Raw genomic sequence first — 21593 nt, forward strand, 5'->3', positions numbered from 1 at the left:
TTTGTCTCCAATGAAATGCAGTGCAGTGGATGTACAGCTCTCATTTGAATGCTTTAAATGTCTTTAGCCACATGTGTGCCAAAGACTATTGAAAAATATGAAATGAACTAACCGTTGTCCTTACATATCCAGAAATATAATGGCATTCATCCTCCATTACAATCTCTGTTGTTTTATGTGGTGCGACAGTCCCCGAAAAAAATCAGTCATTTTCTTCGCAAGGTAATTTATTTTTAACAAACCTTCTACCTTCAAAAACAGACCTACTGGTAGCTATGAGTAGGGCTGGGCGATAAATCGATAAGGATAATTATCGTGCGATATAAATTTCCTCGATAAACGATAACAAGAGGTCGATACATTTTCAATATAATGTTTATGAGGCAAAGGCGGAACGAAAGAGCGCTAGTCATTTGAAGCGAGTCACTCAGACCGTTTATCCGCTCGGATCAAAGTTTAAACGGCGGCGCAGCGCGAGCTTCACTAGAGTAGATGTGTTCACTCGCTGATGAGTCTCGATCAAACGGTGCTGTTAGATCCAGTGGGATGCGCTTGCATTCAGCGAAGAACACAAATAACTGTTTACAGCCAGATGAAACAGCGCTTACAAACAGGAGAAACACTGTGCGCAACGATACAGTTAGAAGACTTTTTAATCTACAAATTGCCATAATTTACCATAGATTTACTGTAGTAACACTAACTGCACCATGGTATTATGTCAGAAATGTGGGTATTTTTGTCGAATTTATATTATTAATGTAGACATGTTTTAAATGTATTGAAGGAGGAATAATGGAATATAATTACAGTATTTTTTTTGTGATTAAGCTATAGCGTTTATGCATTTATACTAAATTTATTTAGACTAGCTAGCCTACTGTTTTTCATACAAATACCTAAAAACCATATTACATTTTTACCATGGTATTGAGGTGCTATATTTGTGGTTTTAACTGTTTATCATGATCTAAATGTATGCTATGGAAATTAAATTTCACCATATAAAAATGAGGTTGCTACAATATTTACAGATATTACTGATTTTGATAATGAACATAAATCTACATCTGCAGCTAGGAAACAGACACTCATTCACCAGGACACTGAGGCATATAGCGGTTATAGTGGGAATACCTCTGATCTGCCATTTTACTGTTCTAGTACAGTGAAACAACTTTAAACTGCAATTGCCAAAGGACATATACAGAGACTGGATATAAAGACTCTTCTTTGTTGCCCCGTTTTGCTTTTGTTTTTATGGGTTTTTTTTTCACCCTCATTCTTCCTGGAAACAAACAGAGGCAGGAAGTTGAGGGATGGCAAGCTCCCTCCCGTCTCGTTCCCCAGGCTCCCGAGCAGTGTAAATGTTAATGGTTCACGCAGCTCTTTGAAAAGGTAACGTTTGCACCAGGGACACAGTGTTACCTCCGATTTAAAATGGCTCCTCCCCAATTTCTCTTTCCATTGTGAGGTGGAGTGTGAGAACGGGGGGGAAAAGCCCTCTTAGGACTGTAGTCTCTTAATACACAATACACAAACACTTCCTCAGGGGTGCTTCCTTCATAGCCTTTTATTCTATTACCAGGATCTATGTCTCTTTCCTGCAGTTTGTGCTCCTTTTCTTTCAAGAATACGGCAATTTATAGTGGCTTCTATGGCACAAAACATTGCACTTATTGGGAGATGGCGTGTCCTTGACAGGAAATCGTGGGAGACGGTGCTAATGCTACTGTAGCAGGCCCATGGTGGTCAAGAGCCAAGACTAATGATTGCATTAGGGCAGCATTACCTACAGTGCTCAGTGAAACGGTGATGAATGTGTTACGGTGTAACCCTTTAAAGCCTCCCTGCGTTGAATTATACATCAGTTTACTAGCAAAATACTCTTGAGGATGATGGTGCCCGATATAAATAGCATATAAACATGAAAAATATTTGTGCGTTTACTTTCCGCATCCCTTCAAGAGCATTTACAGGCCCAAACGAATCTCTGAATCTCAAGGACCGACTGTTTATTTTGTTTGTTCTAGGCCAGAGGTCTGGTTGAGGGCTATTTGTAGAGTTCCCAGTCCCACCAGACAAAATGACAGTCACCATTAAGCTCTTCTTCTCCTCTCTCTTTTTTCCCACCCCCCAAGGAGACTGAGGAGCTTTGGCAGCTCAATTTGCAGCTGCTCAGTTCCAGCATGTTCCACTCAGAGTGTCCCCGACCCCGGGAGTCTTTTATTCATCAATTCCTCTGTCCCCGTGGGCTTGTATCTCCTCCCATGCCCCGGGATTTCACATCCCTCCACCACCCAGTGTCCCATCAGCAGACTCCGGCTTCTAATTGATTTTGATGAAATTGATAAAAGAGTTTGCTTTTTGTCTCAATCACCCCCCATGGACCCCCCCACCCACCTATTCCAAACCCCTCCCCCTCAGTCACCCTCTCGTTCTCTCCAATCCGCTATTGGCAAGATATGTATACATGACATCAACTTCTCAGCCAGTTTTCCTCATATTAAAGGAATTGACAAGTATAAATAACAGTTTTTGCTCTGCAGTCTCACCCTTAACTTTTAGGTGAACATTTTTTTTGTTGGCCTCTGATCGCCTAATGCAAGTGCTGACAGATGTCAAAATAAAGACAGGAACAGAGAAAGACAGAGAGAGGACTCAGAGTCAGATAAGCAGGGTGCAGAGAACAAGTGAAATTATGTTTTGACGGTTTTTGTGCGGTTTTCTCTCGACTCTGAACTACAGCCTCAAGGGTGCATCATGACAGCTGACTTCCCCTAAAAAAACTAATATTAACATTTGACTGAATCAGACATTAAAGGCTCACTGAATTCCTGCCTGTTATGAGACACGTACATATATTAAAAAAAAGAGCTATATTATTGGGACTTATTTCACTTTTAAATACATTTGTGTGGCTATTGGTGGAACTAAGAATGTTTGAGAAGAAAGGGATTTGAAGGGATGAGATGAAAAATGTGAATCATGATAATTAAACAATTTCAATGAAAACATACTGTTGACAAAAACATTACAAAAAATAACACTGTATTAACAATTAACTGTCAAAGAATTTGAATAAGAAAAAATATAGAAGGAATACTATTGTTTCAAATAGTCCAATCTTAACATTTAAATGTAAATAAAGAAGTGAAGTGAAGTGAAGTGACATGTGGCCAAGTATGGTGACCCATACTCGGAATTAGTGCTCTGCATTTAACCCATCCAAAGTGCACACACACAGCAGTGAACACACACACACCGTGAACACACACCCGGAGCAGTGGGCAGATGCGGCGCCCGGGGAGCAGTTGGGGGTTCGGTGCCTTGCTCAAGGGCACCTCAGTCATGGTATTGAAGGTGGGAGAGAGTGCTGTACATTCACTCCCCCCACCTACAATCCCTGCCGGTATGAGACTCGAACCCACAACCTTTGGGTTACAAGTCCGACTCTCTAACCATTAGGCCACGACTTCCCCAATAAACATAAAATGTTTGAATATTTGTTTATTTTTCCATTTGTTATTTTCAGTTACTACAATTAAAGGACCAAGACAAAAAAAAAAAAGACAAAAAATTATATATATATTAAAAAAAAAAAAAAAACACTGGCAGCGTGTGATGTATTCTTGTGTTAAAAAAACAAGCTAGGCAGAGCACAATGGATTTGAACAGAACGTGTATATTGGTCAGGTCCAACTGTGTAAAATAGACTAGCGATTAAAAAAACAGCACAGAGTGCCTGTGTGAACGCCCCCTTAAACGTGCTGTTTATTTTCCTGCATTCAAGCATTTTTCTCTCTATAAGGTGTCAGAGTATTACTGCAAGATGTTGGAGCTTAGCTCTGCAGCGGTTACCTTCACAACAGTGTGTAAAAATTAGGAAATTAATCGTGTTTTTATTCAGAGCTTTCACGCTGTACTCTGGCAGGTAGGCCTTGAGGTTGTTCTCTTTGAAGGTGTGCCTTCCTCTCAAAACATAAAAACATCTCATACAATCACATAACTCTGAATAGCACTGCTCTGCCTTGAACCCCCAGTCTCCAAAACCCTTCTTCTGAATACTCGGAATGGGGTTTAATCAGCTCAAGAGGGGGCTTCTTATCTTTCTGCACTTGTTATGGGTAGCTTATTGAACATCAGAGGGGAAAAAAAAAGGAGCGGTTCATTATTTCTAGGGTTGGCAATGAGGCTGATGTATCTCATTGCGAACCCTCGGTTGACAGCTCATTTTCCAGACAATCCTGGCTTTGATTCACGGAAAGTGAGAAAGAGAGCGGGAAGGTGAGGAAAAGAGGGCTCAGGATTTCATTGCTTATTCAGGACCAACGCTTGTGGCTGCGTGTTAATAATCTCCTCAGAAAACAGGCTGAATCCCAATTGTTTGTTGAACACGTATGTAATGGTGCAATTTTGCAGATAGGAATGCTGGGAGATTGGCCTCGTGCTCAACATAGAGGAGAAGATTAAGGCAAGGTAATGTGCTGTTTGATAGTCACGGTGAGAAAGAACTGCTGCTCTTCAATCTCAAGTCAATTTGGGAGACAGAAAGGAAGGAGAAATGAAAAAGCGTGCATCTAAGGGTTAATGAGAGAGAGATTGTAAAAAAGAAAAAGCATTGAGTGAGGGTTTTAGCTGGAGAGACAGATAAGTCAGCTGAAACTCGGCGCCACGCTGTCTGCAGTGTGCCAAATTGCGCTCTCCTGATTGATCTGTGTTTTTGGATTGTTGTCTTTAACTACCCTGGATTTCTTGCCCACCCACCTTTCATCCTCATGTCCATCTGCTCCGTACCCTCCTGGCTTTCCTGACTCATGGCCCTCATCCAAACCCACATTGCTTTCTCTCTCTCGCACTCATAAAAATCCACAGGTAACAAAGCCCAGGGGCAAAGCATCCTCTAGAGTGCAGAAGGTAAAATGAAGCTAACCACACCGCATCCCCAGCTGTGCTCTAACCGGAACGTTACTAATAGTGAGGTGAGACAAAGTCCATCCCTGTGGAGGGCTCCATGCGTAATGGGCTCATTGTAACAACTGCTACTGGGGAGCCCAGGTCTCCAAGTAAGCATTTCTTGTATCCCGCCCCAGATTCTTCTACCCAGGTGGAGCAGAGCATTGCTCAACAATTAGGATGGTCCGCTGGTCAGTGCGAGAGATTTCTGGGTCAGTTGACAGAATTGTCACTTGCCCTTTCGGATGAGTGCTGCCCTGCCACTGAGTAGTTTACATTCACTGATCTTTTACATCCATCCATCCATTTGGTTTTCAGTGGTTTATTCTGCACTGTTGTTAGAAAATTATGCTAGGGAAGCCCTTTTGGAAACTACCATTTTGAAGTTGAAATTCTAAAATAGTCAAAATTTTGAAAGTCAAAATTATGACACTTTTGATTATGAGATAAAAAGTAAAAATTATAACAAAGTTAAAATTATGAGATACAAAGTCAGCAATGACAAATCATAATTATGATACAAGACAGAAATATGAGTCCAAATTGAGATAAAACTAAATTGGCAAAAAGTTATAATTATGGCCAAAAAAAAAAAAAAAAAACCTGATTTATGTCTTAATTTACACTTATAATTTTGAATTTTCATCTCATAATTGACATATGATAGTTAGTTATGATTTAACGAACCATGATTTTATTTTATTTATTTATTTGTGGTGGAACAAATAGTAGGGATCACGTAAATTTCAGATCACACACACAGAGAACTAGGAAATTTATCCAATCAGCGAAATCTCATCAATGCTGATGCCGAGCTGATCCAGACCCTCATCCTCATAGCCGCTCTTTGTTTGACGGGGATTGGATTGGACTGTGTGGCGAGTGCTGCCAAAAAGTGAGCCGCGATCGGTGGGCAGGCGGTTTAATAGACGGTAGGATGAGATCCCTGCTGGCATGAAGCCCACAGCAAGCCCCACTCAACTCCATTAACTCCCATTAGAATAGCTCAGCTCGCTTCACTAAAACTCGACATTCCTGATCCACTCTTACGGACAAAAACTAAACGCGTGTCCACCGAAATGCGCACTGATTAAAAGAGCGAACCGCACTCACAAAACACACCCACGCTTATACAAACACGATAATCTGCTGCACACCTTATTTACTTTAGCAGATGTCAATTGTGTACTGCATTTTGTTTCTTGGATCGCCAGTGTTCGCACACTCCAAGGAAAGATTACGAATAAACTCTGAAGCGGTGAAGGAAGAAAAAAATCAGCTGTCTTCTGACAAGTACATTGTACCCGGCAGTTTTCTGTCCAGAATACAAAGAGACATTTATCACTGCAGCTTGGTAGAAAAGAGAGAGGGGGGTGTGAGTGAATGAGAGAGAGAAAAACAAGAGGAGAAAAAGATAAGAGGGAAAATACAAGGGAGAACCGGCTGCTCTGTCACTGCGGCAGTGCGAGAATTTCTCTTTTAACCTCCTTTATAATAACACAGCATGCATCTGAGTGCAGAGAAGCTCTACACCATTACCTTTCCCTGCTATATTTCCAGTTTTGTCTTCATACAGCCCATTATGGCATTCCATTTCTCCCGTATTACGACTCATCCTGAATCGCAACAGTAAAATGACGCCTCCTGCTCGTCTGAGGTAATTACAGCCATTACGAAATGGTTAAAACCCTGGGCAGCTGGCCTTTCTGTATCCTGCCACTCTGATGTATATTCATTTGCCCTGGTGTAAACATGAAATGATGGGCTGATACGCATACGCACACGTATCATCAAACAGGCAATGACTGACAGAGTTCACAGGCATGCCTTCATCTCCTCACCCCTTCATCCTTCTGTCCTCACTGCATCCTCCCTCAGCCCATTGCAGATGATCTCAGTGGGTTAAAACTCAGTTTAGTTTCCTCCTGCATAGAAATGACTTCAGCTGGGCAGATGATCAACTATTGATGAAAGATTAAAGACAGGAACTGGTGAGTGAGATCAGTTATGGCCACAAACCCTGGGAGCTTCCCCACCTTGCCCAAAGGCGTCATCTCTGTATAAAGTCAGCTTCACAACGCGGAAAACCTCAGCAAACCTTTTACGTGCAAATACCCTCCTTTTTTCCTTTCAAAGCGGGTCAGCTCTCCCCAGAGCTTAAGCAGCCGTTTTCCTCAGAGGAAAAAAATGTGGTGTGCATTCTGAGTGTGCCACTGCAACAGACTTTGTTTTCCTGCATGCCATCCCTATGGTCGGTTTTCAAGGCTTCCAAAAAGTGGAGATTGAACTCAATCACTCTATCCTCTGGGTAGCCAATTAACCTTCATGGTTTTAGGGCTCTTGCCCCCAACCCCTTAAAAAGGAGGATAAAAACTAATGGGGGAGGCTAGCTGTTAAGTTTAATGGGAGACAAGGAGGCCTCAAAATGGGTTTTTTAATGATGCTCCCCTGCTCTCGTGCACTATCCATTAAAGAGTGGGCTGCTGCACTGCAAGAATGGCAATCAACAATCAAATGAGCTAAACATCGCAGCAGGGGCTCAGACCCTTTTTGTCTTCCCATGTTAAAGGATAATATGCAATCTTGCTCATTATTTCTGTCACATTAACATTGCATAGTTCTAATATGTCTCCATCCTAATCTGAGCTGTCACTTGCATGATTCTCATTGGTGATAGATGTCTCATTTAATCTCAGGATCATTAGCTCCCATGTCGAGCTCCTCTCATAGGCTTTGCTCTTGATCCTGCAGAATGCTACCCTGTTGTGACATACAGAAAACCAGAATTAAAAATGTGGGAACAAAAAAAATGTAATAATGGGAGCTAACTTCATTCTCTAAGTTTGGGGTGGGTAAGATGATGGTTTTTGAAAAAAAGTATGCTATGCTCACCAATGCTGCATTTATTTGATCATTATCACAGTACGAACAGTAACAGTGATAAATATTATTATAGTTTAGTTTTCTATTTTAATATATTTCAGAATTTATTCCTGTGATGGCAAAGCTGAATTTTCATATAATTTTGAATTTTCATCTCATAATTGACATATGATAGTTAGTTATGATTTAACGAACCATGATTTTATTTTATTTATTTATTTGTGGTGGAACAAATAGTGGTGGAAATGGGCTTCGATATTCTGCTGATATGTTGTCAAGATAATGTTATGTTATCCATAGATTGCTAACACAGATTTTGGTTAGAAAAAAGTTGTCAAATTTCCAAAGATTTTTTTTATTTTAAATCAGTAAAATGTTGTATTTCATCCCATCGTTTCCAGAAAAGGTGTGTTTATGTAAAAGTGTTGAATTTATGCAGTTATATTACAATGTAGATAACAGTGATAAATATTATTATAGTTTAGTTTTCTATTTTAATATATTTCAGAATTTATTCCTGTGATGGCAAAGCTGAATTTTCAGCAGCCATTATTCCAGTGTTTAGTGTCACATGATTCTTTAGAAATCATGCTGATATGATGCCCATGAAACATTCATTAATAATATCAAGCGTTGTAAACATTAATGTTTTTTGTGGAAACCTTGATCAATTGTTACAGAATTCTTTAATAAATACAAAGTTCTCAAAACCCTAATCTCACTGACAACAAACTTTTTGAGAAAAACTGAAAAAAGTGGTTTAGAAAAGTAGTCATTTGCAGATAACTATTTTAATATTATTGAACAAAAATTCACATCTTTTAAGTGTGATTCAAGTGCCCTAATACTTTCTGCAGCCACTTTTTATAGCATAAATCCAAGCTGCTCACCCCTGCAGTCCAGCACCGCCCCAGTTGAGCTGGAATTGTGAAAGAGCACGAGAGGTGACTGGGGACCGACAGTAGGGCTTCTTAAGACGAGTGCCTTTCTCTGTACTCTGTCTTATTCTTCTGTCATGGATAAGGGCATTTAATGTCACGGCCCTGCATGTGGCCAGGAGTGGGCACCAGGGAAATCCAATTAACTTCAGCCACAGCAACACTGCCCACATTGTGCCTTTCGCAATCTCACCCACCCCTCTGGCACAACCGGGTGCCTGCCATCGCCAATGACCCACTAACTTCTTTTGACTCAACTCGAGTCTGACATTCGTCTATGCTGTTTTTCCTCTTGTTTGTGATCTCAGGGTTTTCACCGAGGAATACGCCCCACTGCTGAGTCTCTGCTCACTGCATGACTCATGCTTTCTTTAAGGTAAGCTTTCGCAGCATATAGATGAGCAATCACATATGTCCCCTCCCCACCGCCTGGCTGCGATTCAAGGCAAGGTCTGCTGCCATTTCAGCTGCAGTGCCGATCCGCCTGTCACTTTTGCTCAGTACTACACAGCGTTTTGCGATGGCTGGCGAGAGCTGCTGTTTTTGGGCATGTGGAGACTAGTACTGTATTAGTACTGAAATACTAATAAAAAAAGAGGGATGTGAAAACAAATCAGGGTGTGGCGTCCCTGGTGAGAGGCCAGACGGTTACCGACTTGCACGGCTATAGTGCACCTGGACCTGGGTTTCGACGCACCTCGGTGGCACTATAAGCATCAGGTGAGCCAGCAGGGCTCCTCCTATTGGCTGCCAGCTCCTGTCATGCCGAGCAATGACGATATGATGGGAGGCGGTTCTTCCGTTACAGGTAGCACTTTCCCAACCGTCTTTATATGCGAAGGTAAATCAACTCTGAAAAATAAAGATGAATGGGACGTTAACAAGCAGTCAGACTGTGTGCAGTCTCCCTGAAAAGATAGAATGTGGAAGGAGAGAGGCAGAAGGGGCACGTGAGAAATAATGAGGGAGTCGGTTAAAAGAAAGTAGGAGAAAGACACAGACATGGGCGAAGAGAGTGAGAGACAGAAGAGAAAGACAAAAGAATGAAAGAAAGCGAATGAGATAGGCCGGATAAAAGGAATAAAGATAAAACGGAATATAAAACGCATAGCCAAGACTGACACAGTGAACATGCCTGAATGAGAAGGCACACTGCATTAATTATGTAACAGAGTCTATGCAAGCAGGCCGCTCGCACGCGTCTCACAGGGAATGACAGTCTGGAGATATTAGTATTCAGCTGACGCATTCGGGCCCAGCTGTTGAAGAGAAGACACATTGATTTTAGGCACTCAGGTTGCATTGTGTCCAGGTGCGTTTGTGTCAGTCTTAGCTTGACAGGAACAGGGCATCGGCTTTATTCTCACTGAATAAAACAAGACACTTAAAAACAACCTAAAAACATTTCAATAGCACAATGGGAGGAAGATGAAGCAATAGCAGTCTGTGGGAGAGGAAGTTAATTCTTCTTTTGGGCTTTAAATAGCAACTTCTGCTTTGGTCAGTCAATGAATCATTTATCTTTTGATGATATATATGTTATATACATTAATACATAATACGTCTAATTATATACACTACCGTTCAAAAGTTTGGGGTCAGAAAGATATTTTAACACTTTTATTCAGCAAGGATGCATTAATTTGATCAAAAGTGACAGTGGAGACATTTACGTTACTATTTTTTTATACTTTTTTTTTTACAAGTTTAAAATATATTGAAATAGAAATCGGTTATTTTAAATTGTAATAATTGTTTATATTTGTCTGAATGAAAAGGGCCAATTATAGTGAATTTTTCTTTTATGTTTTCCTAAACTCAAATTGTATGCAAGCATTAATAGAATAAAAGAGCTTAAAAGAAGGAAGGTCAAGAGACTTTGAATAGCAAATAAAGCCCTAATAGAAGAATATCTCGTAGGCTTGCTTCAAGTAAAAAGAGCGGCCTGAAGATTTCAGAGGGGTTCACTGACTTCGGCAATGTGCTTCTTGCAGATGATTTAATTCACTGCAGCCAGTGAGTTTGCGTCTTCCGTTCCACTCCCCCCTCCCCACCCATCAACCCCCAAAGCCCAGCCCGTCCCCTTACAGATGTAATTTACTGTCTGCTTTGCCCCTCTCACTCTTCTCAGACTCAAGGGTTTCTGAGTAAATTAGCTACATTGCTCGGTCAAGCTTAAACACAGAATGCAGCATTTGTAAGAGTATTTAAATATGTCCTCTACAAACCAATCCATATGGAAAAGAAGAGCTGGCTATTGCAACTGGCTGCCTTGGTGTTCGTGCCTCAGTGGGTGCCAGATCTATGAGTCGGGTTAATTTTGGGGTCACCATTATCGAGAACTCGGTGGCTGAGTACCACTACAATGGCCTTCCCTGTGCTTGACCAGAACTAATGAGCTAATCTGTCATTTCCAAACCCACAGACATAAAATCCTGTTTTCTGTCAAATAGTTCCCTATGTTTTATACCAGTGGCCTCTAAGAGGTCGCTTGACCCTGTGTTAGCATGCTATCTACTTCTCAGGCCATGACACTATTCAGTGGAGAGCTGTAAGGGTGCAGTGGCACGGCAACAGGGAGATGACGTCGGTCTCTGGCCTTCCTCAAGGGACTCTAACGCTTTAGCTCAGTTCAGCTGCACATAGTGGCTCTGAAGCTTTGGCTTTCTATATAATAAAGAGCAGAAAGATTGTGGAAGTTACCATGTAAAGCATTCATCCTTCATAATCAACCTTTTAATATCAATGGTTAAATTAAATCACTGCAGACAGTCATGACTAAACTATGCTTAAGATGCCTTATGCACAAAATGGCTCCATGTCATCACATGCTAATACTTTCAGCTTTAAAATTTTCTCATGCAATTCGGTAGCTTGGAAAAATAATTAAATTAAAAATTAATACTTATTAGCATAAACAAATAAACAGTCAATGTAGTTCAGTAGCTGTTAAAGTGTTGATAAGCAGAATGGTCCTGAAACAATATATATTTATTATAAAAATATATAATAATAATAATTATTATTATTATCATTATTATTAAATGAATTAATAAATAAAGTACAAAATTCAACAGTATTAGTGTTTATGCTTTCTGATCGAACTGGTCTGAAACCATTAATTAATTAAAAAAAATATTCTATTGATAAATTATTCTACTGAAAATATATAGCTACCTTTATTATATTATATTATATCATATGTCATATCATATTATATTAAGGAATTTAATAATATATTTAAAGTAATTTTTAATATTATTTTAATTTTAGGAAGGGGGTCTCTTGAAAGCAGATCATAATATTTGGCGGTCTATGGTATCAAAAAGCTTGAAATCTCCTGACCGAGTTCATAGTAAATGTTGGCAAGCAATGGATCACAACATACAGCTTTATATAAAATGCATTTGTAATAATTATGCCGTAATGCTGCTGTAAACAAATAATGCTACTAAACCATCTCTCACCATAAAGTAAAGAAATAGATTCTACCTGTGTGAAGCACATGCTCAGCTCATTACCACAACATCAAGCAGTCCATTTGCTAGCCTCCACCCTCCTCTTCCCCAACATAAAGCAGCTAATTTTTGCTTCAAAGTGATACATAATATAGCATCACGATGTCTTTTTCCCTCATGCAGTTACACAGCTGTTAAGCAGATACTGTTTGTACCAATCTACGGCTACCGCATTGTTTGTCAGCACCAGTTGAAATTCATTCTTTAACTAGGACCAGCCACAGAGGGTCTGATGGGCGGGAGGAGAGGCGGGGAGACATTTTGGAGCCGTGGTACTATTTCACACAAAGGCAGTGGTCGAAAAAGAAGGGTGCGGTGGTAAACCACAGATATAAGTTGAGCTGTCAGTGTGCGTTTGAGACTAAAGGACTGCAGATGGCTTCACTGAGGAGACTGGCTGTCAGACGCACTTACCAGAGCAGGATAGACCAGACCCTGATTTACTTCCTGATAAATTGACTGGTACTAATGTTAAGACACAGAAGCAGGCACAGGGAACCCTTGATTTGCCATCTGTGTGACAGTCCTGAACAAGGCTAAGCAGCGAGTATAATATCCTCAATAATTAATATCCGAGCCAAAGGAAGACGGAGGACGTCAAGGTCACTTTCCTGAAAGAGTCACAGAATTGAGGGGAGAAGACAGAGAGAAGCAGATGTACAGGGGTTAGACAGAAACAGACTAATTTTCCGAATGGTGTGAAAGAGGGAGGGAGAAAAAAAAGAGGAAGACAGGGAGCGAGCAGATGGAGTGAGAATGCTGGAGAGCTGCTCTAGATGGCAAGGTCTCTGCACCGAGTGCCGTCTTCGTGGCTCAGTGACGCATCCTTCTCCACTGTTTGTAAAAACAAGACCATCACACTCCATCTTGTGGTCCCGCAGGGCTGAGGGCTCGCGGCGGATTTATGGTGCACAGACTGAATTGCCTGGCTGGGATGACAGCAGCACTTGGACTCTCCCTCGTCGGAAGCCCCCAGCGTCTGCCTGGCTTGTCGGAGCCTGTGCATGGCAGCTTGCGATAGTGTTAGAGTGGAGACAAGGTTCCCAACATGACCCCCATCCTGGACCGACGCGCCGCAAAGCCACCCAGGACCTCCCGGCCACTTCCTCTGCCTGCAATGAATGACGTGAATGAGATGAACGATGCTTGCAAAACATTTATTCAAATCTTATATATCCAAATAAACCTGGCATACGGTTTAATGGTTCATCTATTACAAAGAATAGGCAAGCAGCAAGGTCCATAGATAGATAGATAGATAGATAGATAGTTCTTACATTCTTTTCTGAAGTGTGTTTGGAGATCAGTTTTATTAATATAATTAAATTATTTATTAATATTATTAATAACGGTAAATAGTCACAATTCAAATAAATAAATAAATAAATAATTTTTACATTGTTGTGGTTTTATTCTGCTTTCTATAGACTGATTGGAAATCAGTTTTATTAATAATATAATATACAAAAAATAGCATTATTATATTATTATTATTATTATTATTGTGAATAAATAAATAAATAAAACCGATTATTACTGTTTCATTCTGCTTTCTAAAGACTGGTCTGAAATCATGTTTCTTCTTCTTCTTATTATTATTATCATTATTATTACACCTATATTCTCTCATGCCATGCCAGTGTTTGCCCCACCTGCAGTGAGAAACAAAAAATAGCATTATTATATTATTATTATTATTGTGAATAAATAAATAAATAAAACTGATTATTACTGTTTCATTCTGCTTTCTAAAGACTGGTCTGAAATCATGTTTCTTCTTCTTATTATTATTATTATCATTATTATTACACCTATATTCTCTCATGCCATGCCAGTGTTTGCCCCACCTGCAGTGAGAAGAAATAAATAAAGTGAGCACCAAACTGATGTCTGCCCTCTCACTCCAGCATATTACTTCTCACAGGAGCCGGCTGCAGCTGTATTGTTTCATCAGTCTACACGGAACAACAATAGAGAGAGACAAACAAGAAGAAAAATATGCTTTTTGAGGCAGAATGTGTCTAAATATGATTTATACGATCTTTACGGTCAAAACCGCATCAAAACACATTCACGTTTAATATAGTTAATCTTTAAACCGATGCATCATTGTGTAGCTCAGAACGATTTGATTTATTAGGAACATCTTGCTTGTTTCTTCGGCTGTTGCACCTTGTTCCTCAAAGAAATGACGTTCTTTCCCTGAGCCCGTAAATCCAAAGTGACTGAATAGTGTCACTGTGAAAACTGCAGGGCCCCGTGGTTCCAATTACATCCCCAGTCGCAGAGTGTGTTTGAGAGGATTTGAGTATGCCCACTCTCCCTCATATACTCTCTGAGCCCGAACCTATTTAAACAGGTACATTAGCAGCATTTTCTCTGGCCCTCTCCCGCATTACATCAACACTGCAGACCTCCAGCACTCGTGCCTGTATTTTTGGAGAGAAAAGAAAGTGCGTTTTTCAAGGAAGAGCATAATAGCTTCCAAACAAGATGAAAGTCCGGCAGTGACACAAAAGATTCCAAATTAAAAGCCATTCCTTTTGTTTGGAGTATGCAACACTCAGCCCGTACACAAATTGAGCTCATTTAGCCATATTTATGATAACAGACATTTTTAATGAATTAAAACCCCTCTTTATGGAGCAGTGTTGTACGAAATTTAGAGTTCAGGAAGCTGAATTAGAATTGGAGTGACAGGAAGAGAAACATACGGATTTTCTGCTATTCAAAGAAATGTAACAAAGGTAATGAATTCTTGGAAATTGAAGTGTTCCATCTTTCCACCTTATCTATCTAAACTTTTTTTTCTTTTTTCTAGTTAGAAATGTAGAGTTATATTTTTTCAGTTTCAATTTCAGTTTTCATTTAAATTCCATTCAGATGACAATTCTGTATCCAGTTTGATACATCAGTTCAAATTCAAGAAGTGAATTGGAATTCTCACTTCAGTTCTGAATGGAGCACAACCCTGTTATGGCTAGAGAGCAAAGTGCAATCTTTTACCTGCCATGTCTACCTTCAAACTCACCAGGGCTAACTAAACGAGCTAATGGTGTGTTCACACCAGACGCGAAGCGAATATGCGCATTGCGTCACTCACTCTAGATTACTCTATTACGCTATGTTTTTATTCGCGCGAGTGAGGCGAAAAACATCCCGCAAGTAACCAACCATCGTGAGGATAAATACGATCGCTGCTTTGTACCTGTTGGTGAAGTCCCAAAAAATGCCTGAAAGCCAAACGCAGACGTTCACAGCACCTTACAGAGGCGCACACAACTCGGTGAATTTCACCATCTTCTCCAGGAACTGCGCCTGGATGACAGCCATATAAGAATATGAAGTTGTATCATATATTTCGGGGTGCCCGCAAACAGATACAATAATGCGCTCCTCCATTTTCTGATTCAACCAGACATGCCAATAAGCTCTTCGCTGATTGGCTTGCGCGTTCTCGCGTCAGGCGAATTTTCCGCTCGAGTTGAAATTTTTGAATTTGCGCGAAAGACGCGATTGAGGCGAAAATCTCGCGTTCGCGGCAAACGCGTCGCGTATTTCGCGTCATTCGCGCCGCCTGGCGCGAATTTGCCTCTATTCGCGTCTTTGCATTAGGCTTGTTTGAGATGCGCCTCGCCTTGCCTGAAATGTAGGTGAGAGTAGGCGGCTGCAGTGAGGGGAGGAGTGAAATAAGCGCAGGCAAGTCGCAAGAGTTTTTTTGCACACGTCAGCATGACATCAGAGCAAGTCGGAGTAAGTAGGACACTTTTCTAACCGGCATGCATCTCGCGGTGATCACCGGTGATCGGTTCTGCGCAGATTTTGCTCATCTCAAACAAGCCTACTGACTTTGTATGTAATCTACTCACGCGAATAATTAAATTCGCGTTTGGTGTGAACACACTGTAAGGTTCATTCTCCATCTCATTAGGGAGCAGATCTGATTGGGCTCCTCTCTCATGAAGTAAACTGATGTTGTTCTGCTGCGAGCTGACAGCAGTGGTGGGTTTTTACAAAGAGAGCCTTTGCATCACAAGTGGCACTATTCATTATTCTTCAGCCTTGCAGAATGCAGATTGCAGTACACATATTTAAAACACCTCATGCATTCTTTCATCCTCTCGGTGCAAAAATGAAACCCCAATATTTCCGATACGTCAGCACTGCTGTGGGACTTTCATCCCAGTGACATTTTTCATAAACTCTGCGCTTTACTTACAAATGTGGAAGAGCGAGAAAACATTGCAGCTTCCACCTCCAGCCAAAGCCAAGACCATAATTAGTAGGCTTTAAATCCTAGAGAGCAAATGTTCCCTCTGACATAGTGCTCTGGACTGTATTTTAAGTCTTTTCCCGGAACTGATTTGCAAGCGTATTTTCCTGATGACTTTCAATAGACATTCTCTGTAGGAGGGCCGTCTGCCTTTCACTGCTCTCTTCTGCACAACTCAAAGATCAGCTGCATTGAAGCTTTAATTGCTCCATTTGTTGGCATTATATTTCTATCTCTCATAGGGCAAAGAAGATAGGAAGAGATTCTTGTTTTGTCAGGGGTCGACAGGCTGTCATGTCTTGCTGCAATTTGTTATGTGGTTAGCACAGACCTTTGAGAGAAACATCTGTGAGTTTTGTGGATAAACTACTGACAGGATGCGAGAGAGCTGTTAATGGCGTTCTGCTTTCACGCTGATGTAATTTACAAAAAAATCGCTCCACGGGAGACCCCCCTAAAGGACCACGACTGAAAAAGACGACAACATTCAATGTATGTACGTGTCCCTCTCGTCGTAAGGAACAGGAATTGGAAAATGCGTGCTTTTTTCGAGCGTTGCCCATTCAAGAGGTGAAGATGATTTGAATCTTGTTAAAGTGCCTCCTATTGATCCGCAGGATGCAGATAAATCCATGCTTCTGTAGAAAAGCAGATTCTTATGAAATGAAAGGAGGAATTCTGGGTAGGCAGACTGCGCCTTGGCAGGTGTGGTGTCCTCGGCAGTCGCTCGCTGTATATGTGGATAATGGTGAGACTCACCCCTTGTTGCTATGGTGATAACATTGACTTTTGGTGATGAAAAGCCCTTTCAAGATGTGGACTTGTGTGTGTGTTCACAGGGCTTGGTAATTATGGGCTAAATTTGAGCCACTTGAGATACCGTAGTCGATCCAGAGCTTTACTTTCCAATTTATTTTTTAACTTTTTCAATTTAATTTCTCCATTCTCCCTGCTGCTCGCCTGAGTTTTAGTATGAGGAAGCATGCGCGTATGTGGGTGTGGATGCTGCCGTCTAGATATGTGGGTCAAACCTCTCTCGTAATGCACCGAGACACGGATACACAAACACACAGGAGCTCTCATCTTCTCACATGTGCCGCAGGAGATCTGAAGTGTCCCCAGACATCAGTCAGTAATCTGTCAATCTCATCAGATCACTTTTTAAAAGAGTGACAGATTTGGCAGCGGAGATCTTGGAAAGCAACGCTCCAATCTTTAAATATTGATTCAGGGCCCAAAGCTGTGTTGTCCCTCAGACTCCTGAAAGAGCAGGAAAAGCAGATAATTAGTGATTTTAATTGGATGATCTGTCAAGCTCGGAGTGCCAGATGTAAATGTGTGAATCCTTCCCACAATCTCTTGCTGTCACTGAGGGCTACGAGTGTGTAGCAAGGTCTCAACCCTTGGGCTGATTTACCAATAGGGGAGCTGACAAAATGTGTCAACAAACATCTGTCTGGTAGATTCTCCGACTATTTTTATTGACGGGGTGAGAACCTGTCATGCAACGAATCATTTGGCAACAATTAATCAACAATAGCAGGTGTCCACTGGCTTTACAAATACTGCATGTTCTATATCAACATTCATCAATGTGTCTTTGGAATGTCATGCTTAAGATATACACATATATATATAGTACCATAACAGTTTTTGACAATCACACAATATTGCATATACTGTATATAAGAAACATTTTATTCTTTTTAGAAATGTTGAAAACCGTTTTTCTGCTTATTGTTTTCAAAAGTTTGGGGTAAGTAATGTTTAAAAAAAGAAAATAAATTAACATCTATTCAGCAAACAGATCAAAAGTGAAACTAATGACTTTAACAATTTTATAAAAAGATTCATATTTCAAATAAACAGTGTTCTTTTGAACTTTCTGTTAATCAAAGAAATCCTGAAAAATAAAAGGCTTCACGGTTTCTAAATACTAAGCAAACAAAAGAAAAACTGTTTTTAACATTTATTATAAGATTTGTTTTATATATATGATGAAATGTTGTGTTGCCTACATTCAAATAAGAATTCAGATGCCTAAATAAACTACACATATCAGTAATTTATTGTTTATCAGCAATAACATTAAAAATAATTAGTATTATCGCTCTTGATCTGAATTTTAATAACAGTGAATCCATAATTATTCTTATAATTGCTCTTATTTTTATATGTGAGTGGTGCATGTGGAAACAGCAATCTGAAGAAGCGATTTTGTTATGCAAATGCCATTTGTGTATATTAGCAAACATTTAAGCAGAGAGAGTGCCCTTGACGTGCTTGTCTATCCAGATGGCCAATAATGAAATATGTATGGAGTCAAAAGGACTCAAGCAGAAAGCTGTTTTGGGCTGACTGCTAATAAAAAGAGAGCTGCCTTGATTATTACAGATGCATCTCTTTTAAATAAAAGGGAAGAGAAAGAGGCAGACAGCACCTCAACTTGAGCGAGCGAAAGCTCGGCTTTTTTGTTGTTATAATGATACAAAAAGCAGCTTGAAAGCCCTTCCCTCCAAAACAACAAAGGACAGATCTGTATTAATACTGGCTCAGACAAATCTTTCTTTTTTTTAACTCCACAACAGCTTTAAAACATCATTACATATTTATAACTGCCAGCTAGATGACAGAGACGTAGCACAATGTTCAGCATTTAACAATGAGGCTACTTTGCCAGTGTCCCTTACTGTGAAATCTCTGATTGTTCTTCTAAACCCTCCTTTCATCAAGCCTGAGTGAAACAATTACTCACAAGATGGGGATTCACTTTTGATTTAGCAATGCACCCTTTAAATGCTTTATTAATAGGCCCTAAAAAGTTCTAGCATTAAAACTTGTTGAAGCAGTAGAGCCAGCTTACGTAAAAATGGAGCGGAGCTCTTCACCATGCCACAGCCTTTTCCCCCCATTCCCAGCTCTGACATGTGCTGAAAAGATGAAAGCTCCAAAACAAACTGTGCCTGAAATCCATGAAGGAAACTGCAAATAAGCAGAAGCTGTGCAAACGGCAAATTTAAAAAACAAAACTAACTCTTACTTCCTCTCTCTCTCTCTCTCTCTCTCGCTCTCTCTCTCTGTGCAGATCAGTCAGAGGGTTTCCACTGCCAAGACGAATGTCGTATCCTGGGCCACTCGGACCGCTGCTGGATGCCCCGGGTGCCGATGCCAGCGAGAGCAAAGTCTCCCGAACACGGCCGCAACGTCATCGCTCTGTCCATCGAGGCCACCACTGTGGACGTACCTCACTACGAGGACTGTGGCACCATCAAAAGAACTTTTGCCACCTTTGGCAAAGATGGGTTGGATGAGGAGCGGGCCGAACAGAGGGGCAGGCGGCAAACGGCGGAGCCGGCCGTCTGCAGCCCAAAGATCAACGGTACCGTGCGCGAGGCCGGAAACGGCCGGGAGGCCGTCAGCCCCATCACCTCCCCAGTGCACCTGAAGAGCCCCCAGTCCAAACCACCCTCCACCTACAACACGTTGAAATGCCGGGACGCAGAGCGCATAGCCAACCACAGCCTGCTGCGGCAGCCGGAGGGGAAGGACAGTGAGCCGGCCATGCGGGAGATCAACACGCTCCTGCAGGATGGCCGTGAGAAGGAGTCCCCCGGCAGCAAGCGGCTGAAGGACATAGTGCTTTAACTGGCTCCCGTGTGTACACAGAGCACATACACTACTACGAGTGTGTGTCGACGTGCGTGTGTGTGTATTGGTGTGCTTTTGCAAGCGTCGAGCCGAATGGGCCCAGGGAAGGGAGACACATGTGCAGCACAACGTATTCTCCAGAGATCGAACAAATGAAGCTGAAAATGTGTCTGCGAGCTCAGACTGTCATCGTGGCTTGGTAGTAACAGCAACGCTTGTACATTCTTTGCAGTCGTCTATCCGCAGTGGACAGGCTGGTTACTGTGTGCTGCGCAACGCGCTTCATCCTGCCCTCACGTCTTACCCTTAGAGGAGAAAGACCTTCCAGTGCACCGCTGGTGACACCCAAGTACAGTCATGCCTTGTAGACTCAAAAGAGACTTCTAACTTTCTTCTAATGCCTTCTTTGGTATGCAGTTTTTGCTTCAGCTGCCAAACCGCTCACTGTTCCCGAAGAGGACGTGGGTCTCTCTGACGCTACGGATGGCGAGACTCTTCCTGTCTAACACGAGCAGTCCGACCGATCGCGGGAGAACGCACAGGAAAAGTCCTGCAGATCTCATTTCATTTCAGTGGCTTCTCACTGGTCTGATAAGACAACCCTTCTCTGTTTCCCTCAAGACATTCCAATGTCAGCAAACCATGAGGTCGTTACAGTGCTTATTTTTTATCACAGATGGAACTAAATGAAGTTGCGCTATCAGCTCAAGCTCACCGAAAAACTGGAATAGGGAGAGACCGATCCCGTGCCCTTTCCTGATTGTAGCCAGTGGAGCGCAGTTTGCTAGAACTTTGTGCTCTGGTCTTGTACTTTTTTTGGATTTTGACTATGGGGCTAGGATAGAAGGGGTCGTCACTTACGTCTTGCTATGTGAAACTCTGTTTAGGGTTTACTACTATCATTTTTAATAATCTGTTGTTATGTGACAATCCCTTTAATGTTTTGTTGCGAAAGTAAAAACTGAAAAAATAAACATTGGTGTTCAACTAAAGCTACAGTAGCGTTTGTACACAAACACAAAAAGGTAAAAAAAAAAAACATATATGCCAAAATATATTTTATAAATAATTTAAAATGTATAATGAGAATATTTAATGCTGTGTAGTTATTTTATCAGTAAGTTATACTTGAAATTAACTGCCTTTTTTTCTTTATTTGTCCCCTTTTTATTGACTCTGTTATTCCTTTTTTATTTTTATTTTCAATTGATCTTGAATTTTTGTTCACTGTGTTACCCCTGGCAACTGTTGATTGCAGTCTACCTTGTTGTAAAAGAGTTTCTTATTGGTCAGTTCTTGTGCCATCAAGTTTCTGTGTGGGCAAAAAATAAATAAAAAGACAAAAAAAAATAAAAAATACAAAAAATAAAAATCAAC

The 21593-nt window shown here is 41.0% G+C and overlaps 1 protein-coding gene across 4 annotated transcripts in view; it reads left to right on the forward strand.

Annotated features, from left to right (window-relative positions):
* The window catches only part of LOC107680972 (protocadherin-19-like), a 58039-nt gene extending 37083 nt beyond the window's left edge, over positions 1-20956 (forward strand). For all 4 annotated transcript variants that reach the window (XM_016477076.1, XM_016477078.1, XM_016477077.1 and 1 more), the window contains exon 5: positions 19654-20956. In XM_016477076.1, the coding sequence (XP_016332562.1) occupies positions 19654-20213 (560 nt within the window). In that variant the 3' untranslated portion in view covers positions 20214-20956. The remainder of the gene's footprint in view (positions 1-19653) is intronic.
* The last annotated feature ends 637 nt before the right edge of the window (positions 20957-21593 follow it).

This window comes from Sinocyclocheilus anshuiensis, unplaced genomic scaffold (assembly GCF_001515605.1).
Source record: "Sinocyclocheilus anshuiensis isolate Anshui unplaced genomic scaffold, SAMN03320099.WGS_v1.1 scaffold20, whole genome shotgun sequence".
Lineage (NCBI taxonomy): Eukaryota > Metazoa > Chordata > Actinopteri > Cypriniformes > Cyprinidae > Sinocyclocheilus > Sinocyclocheilus anshuiensis.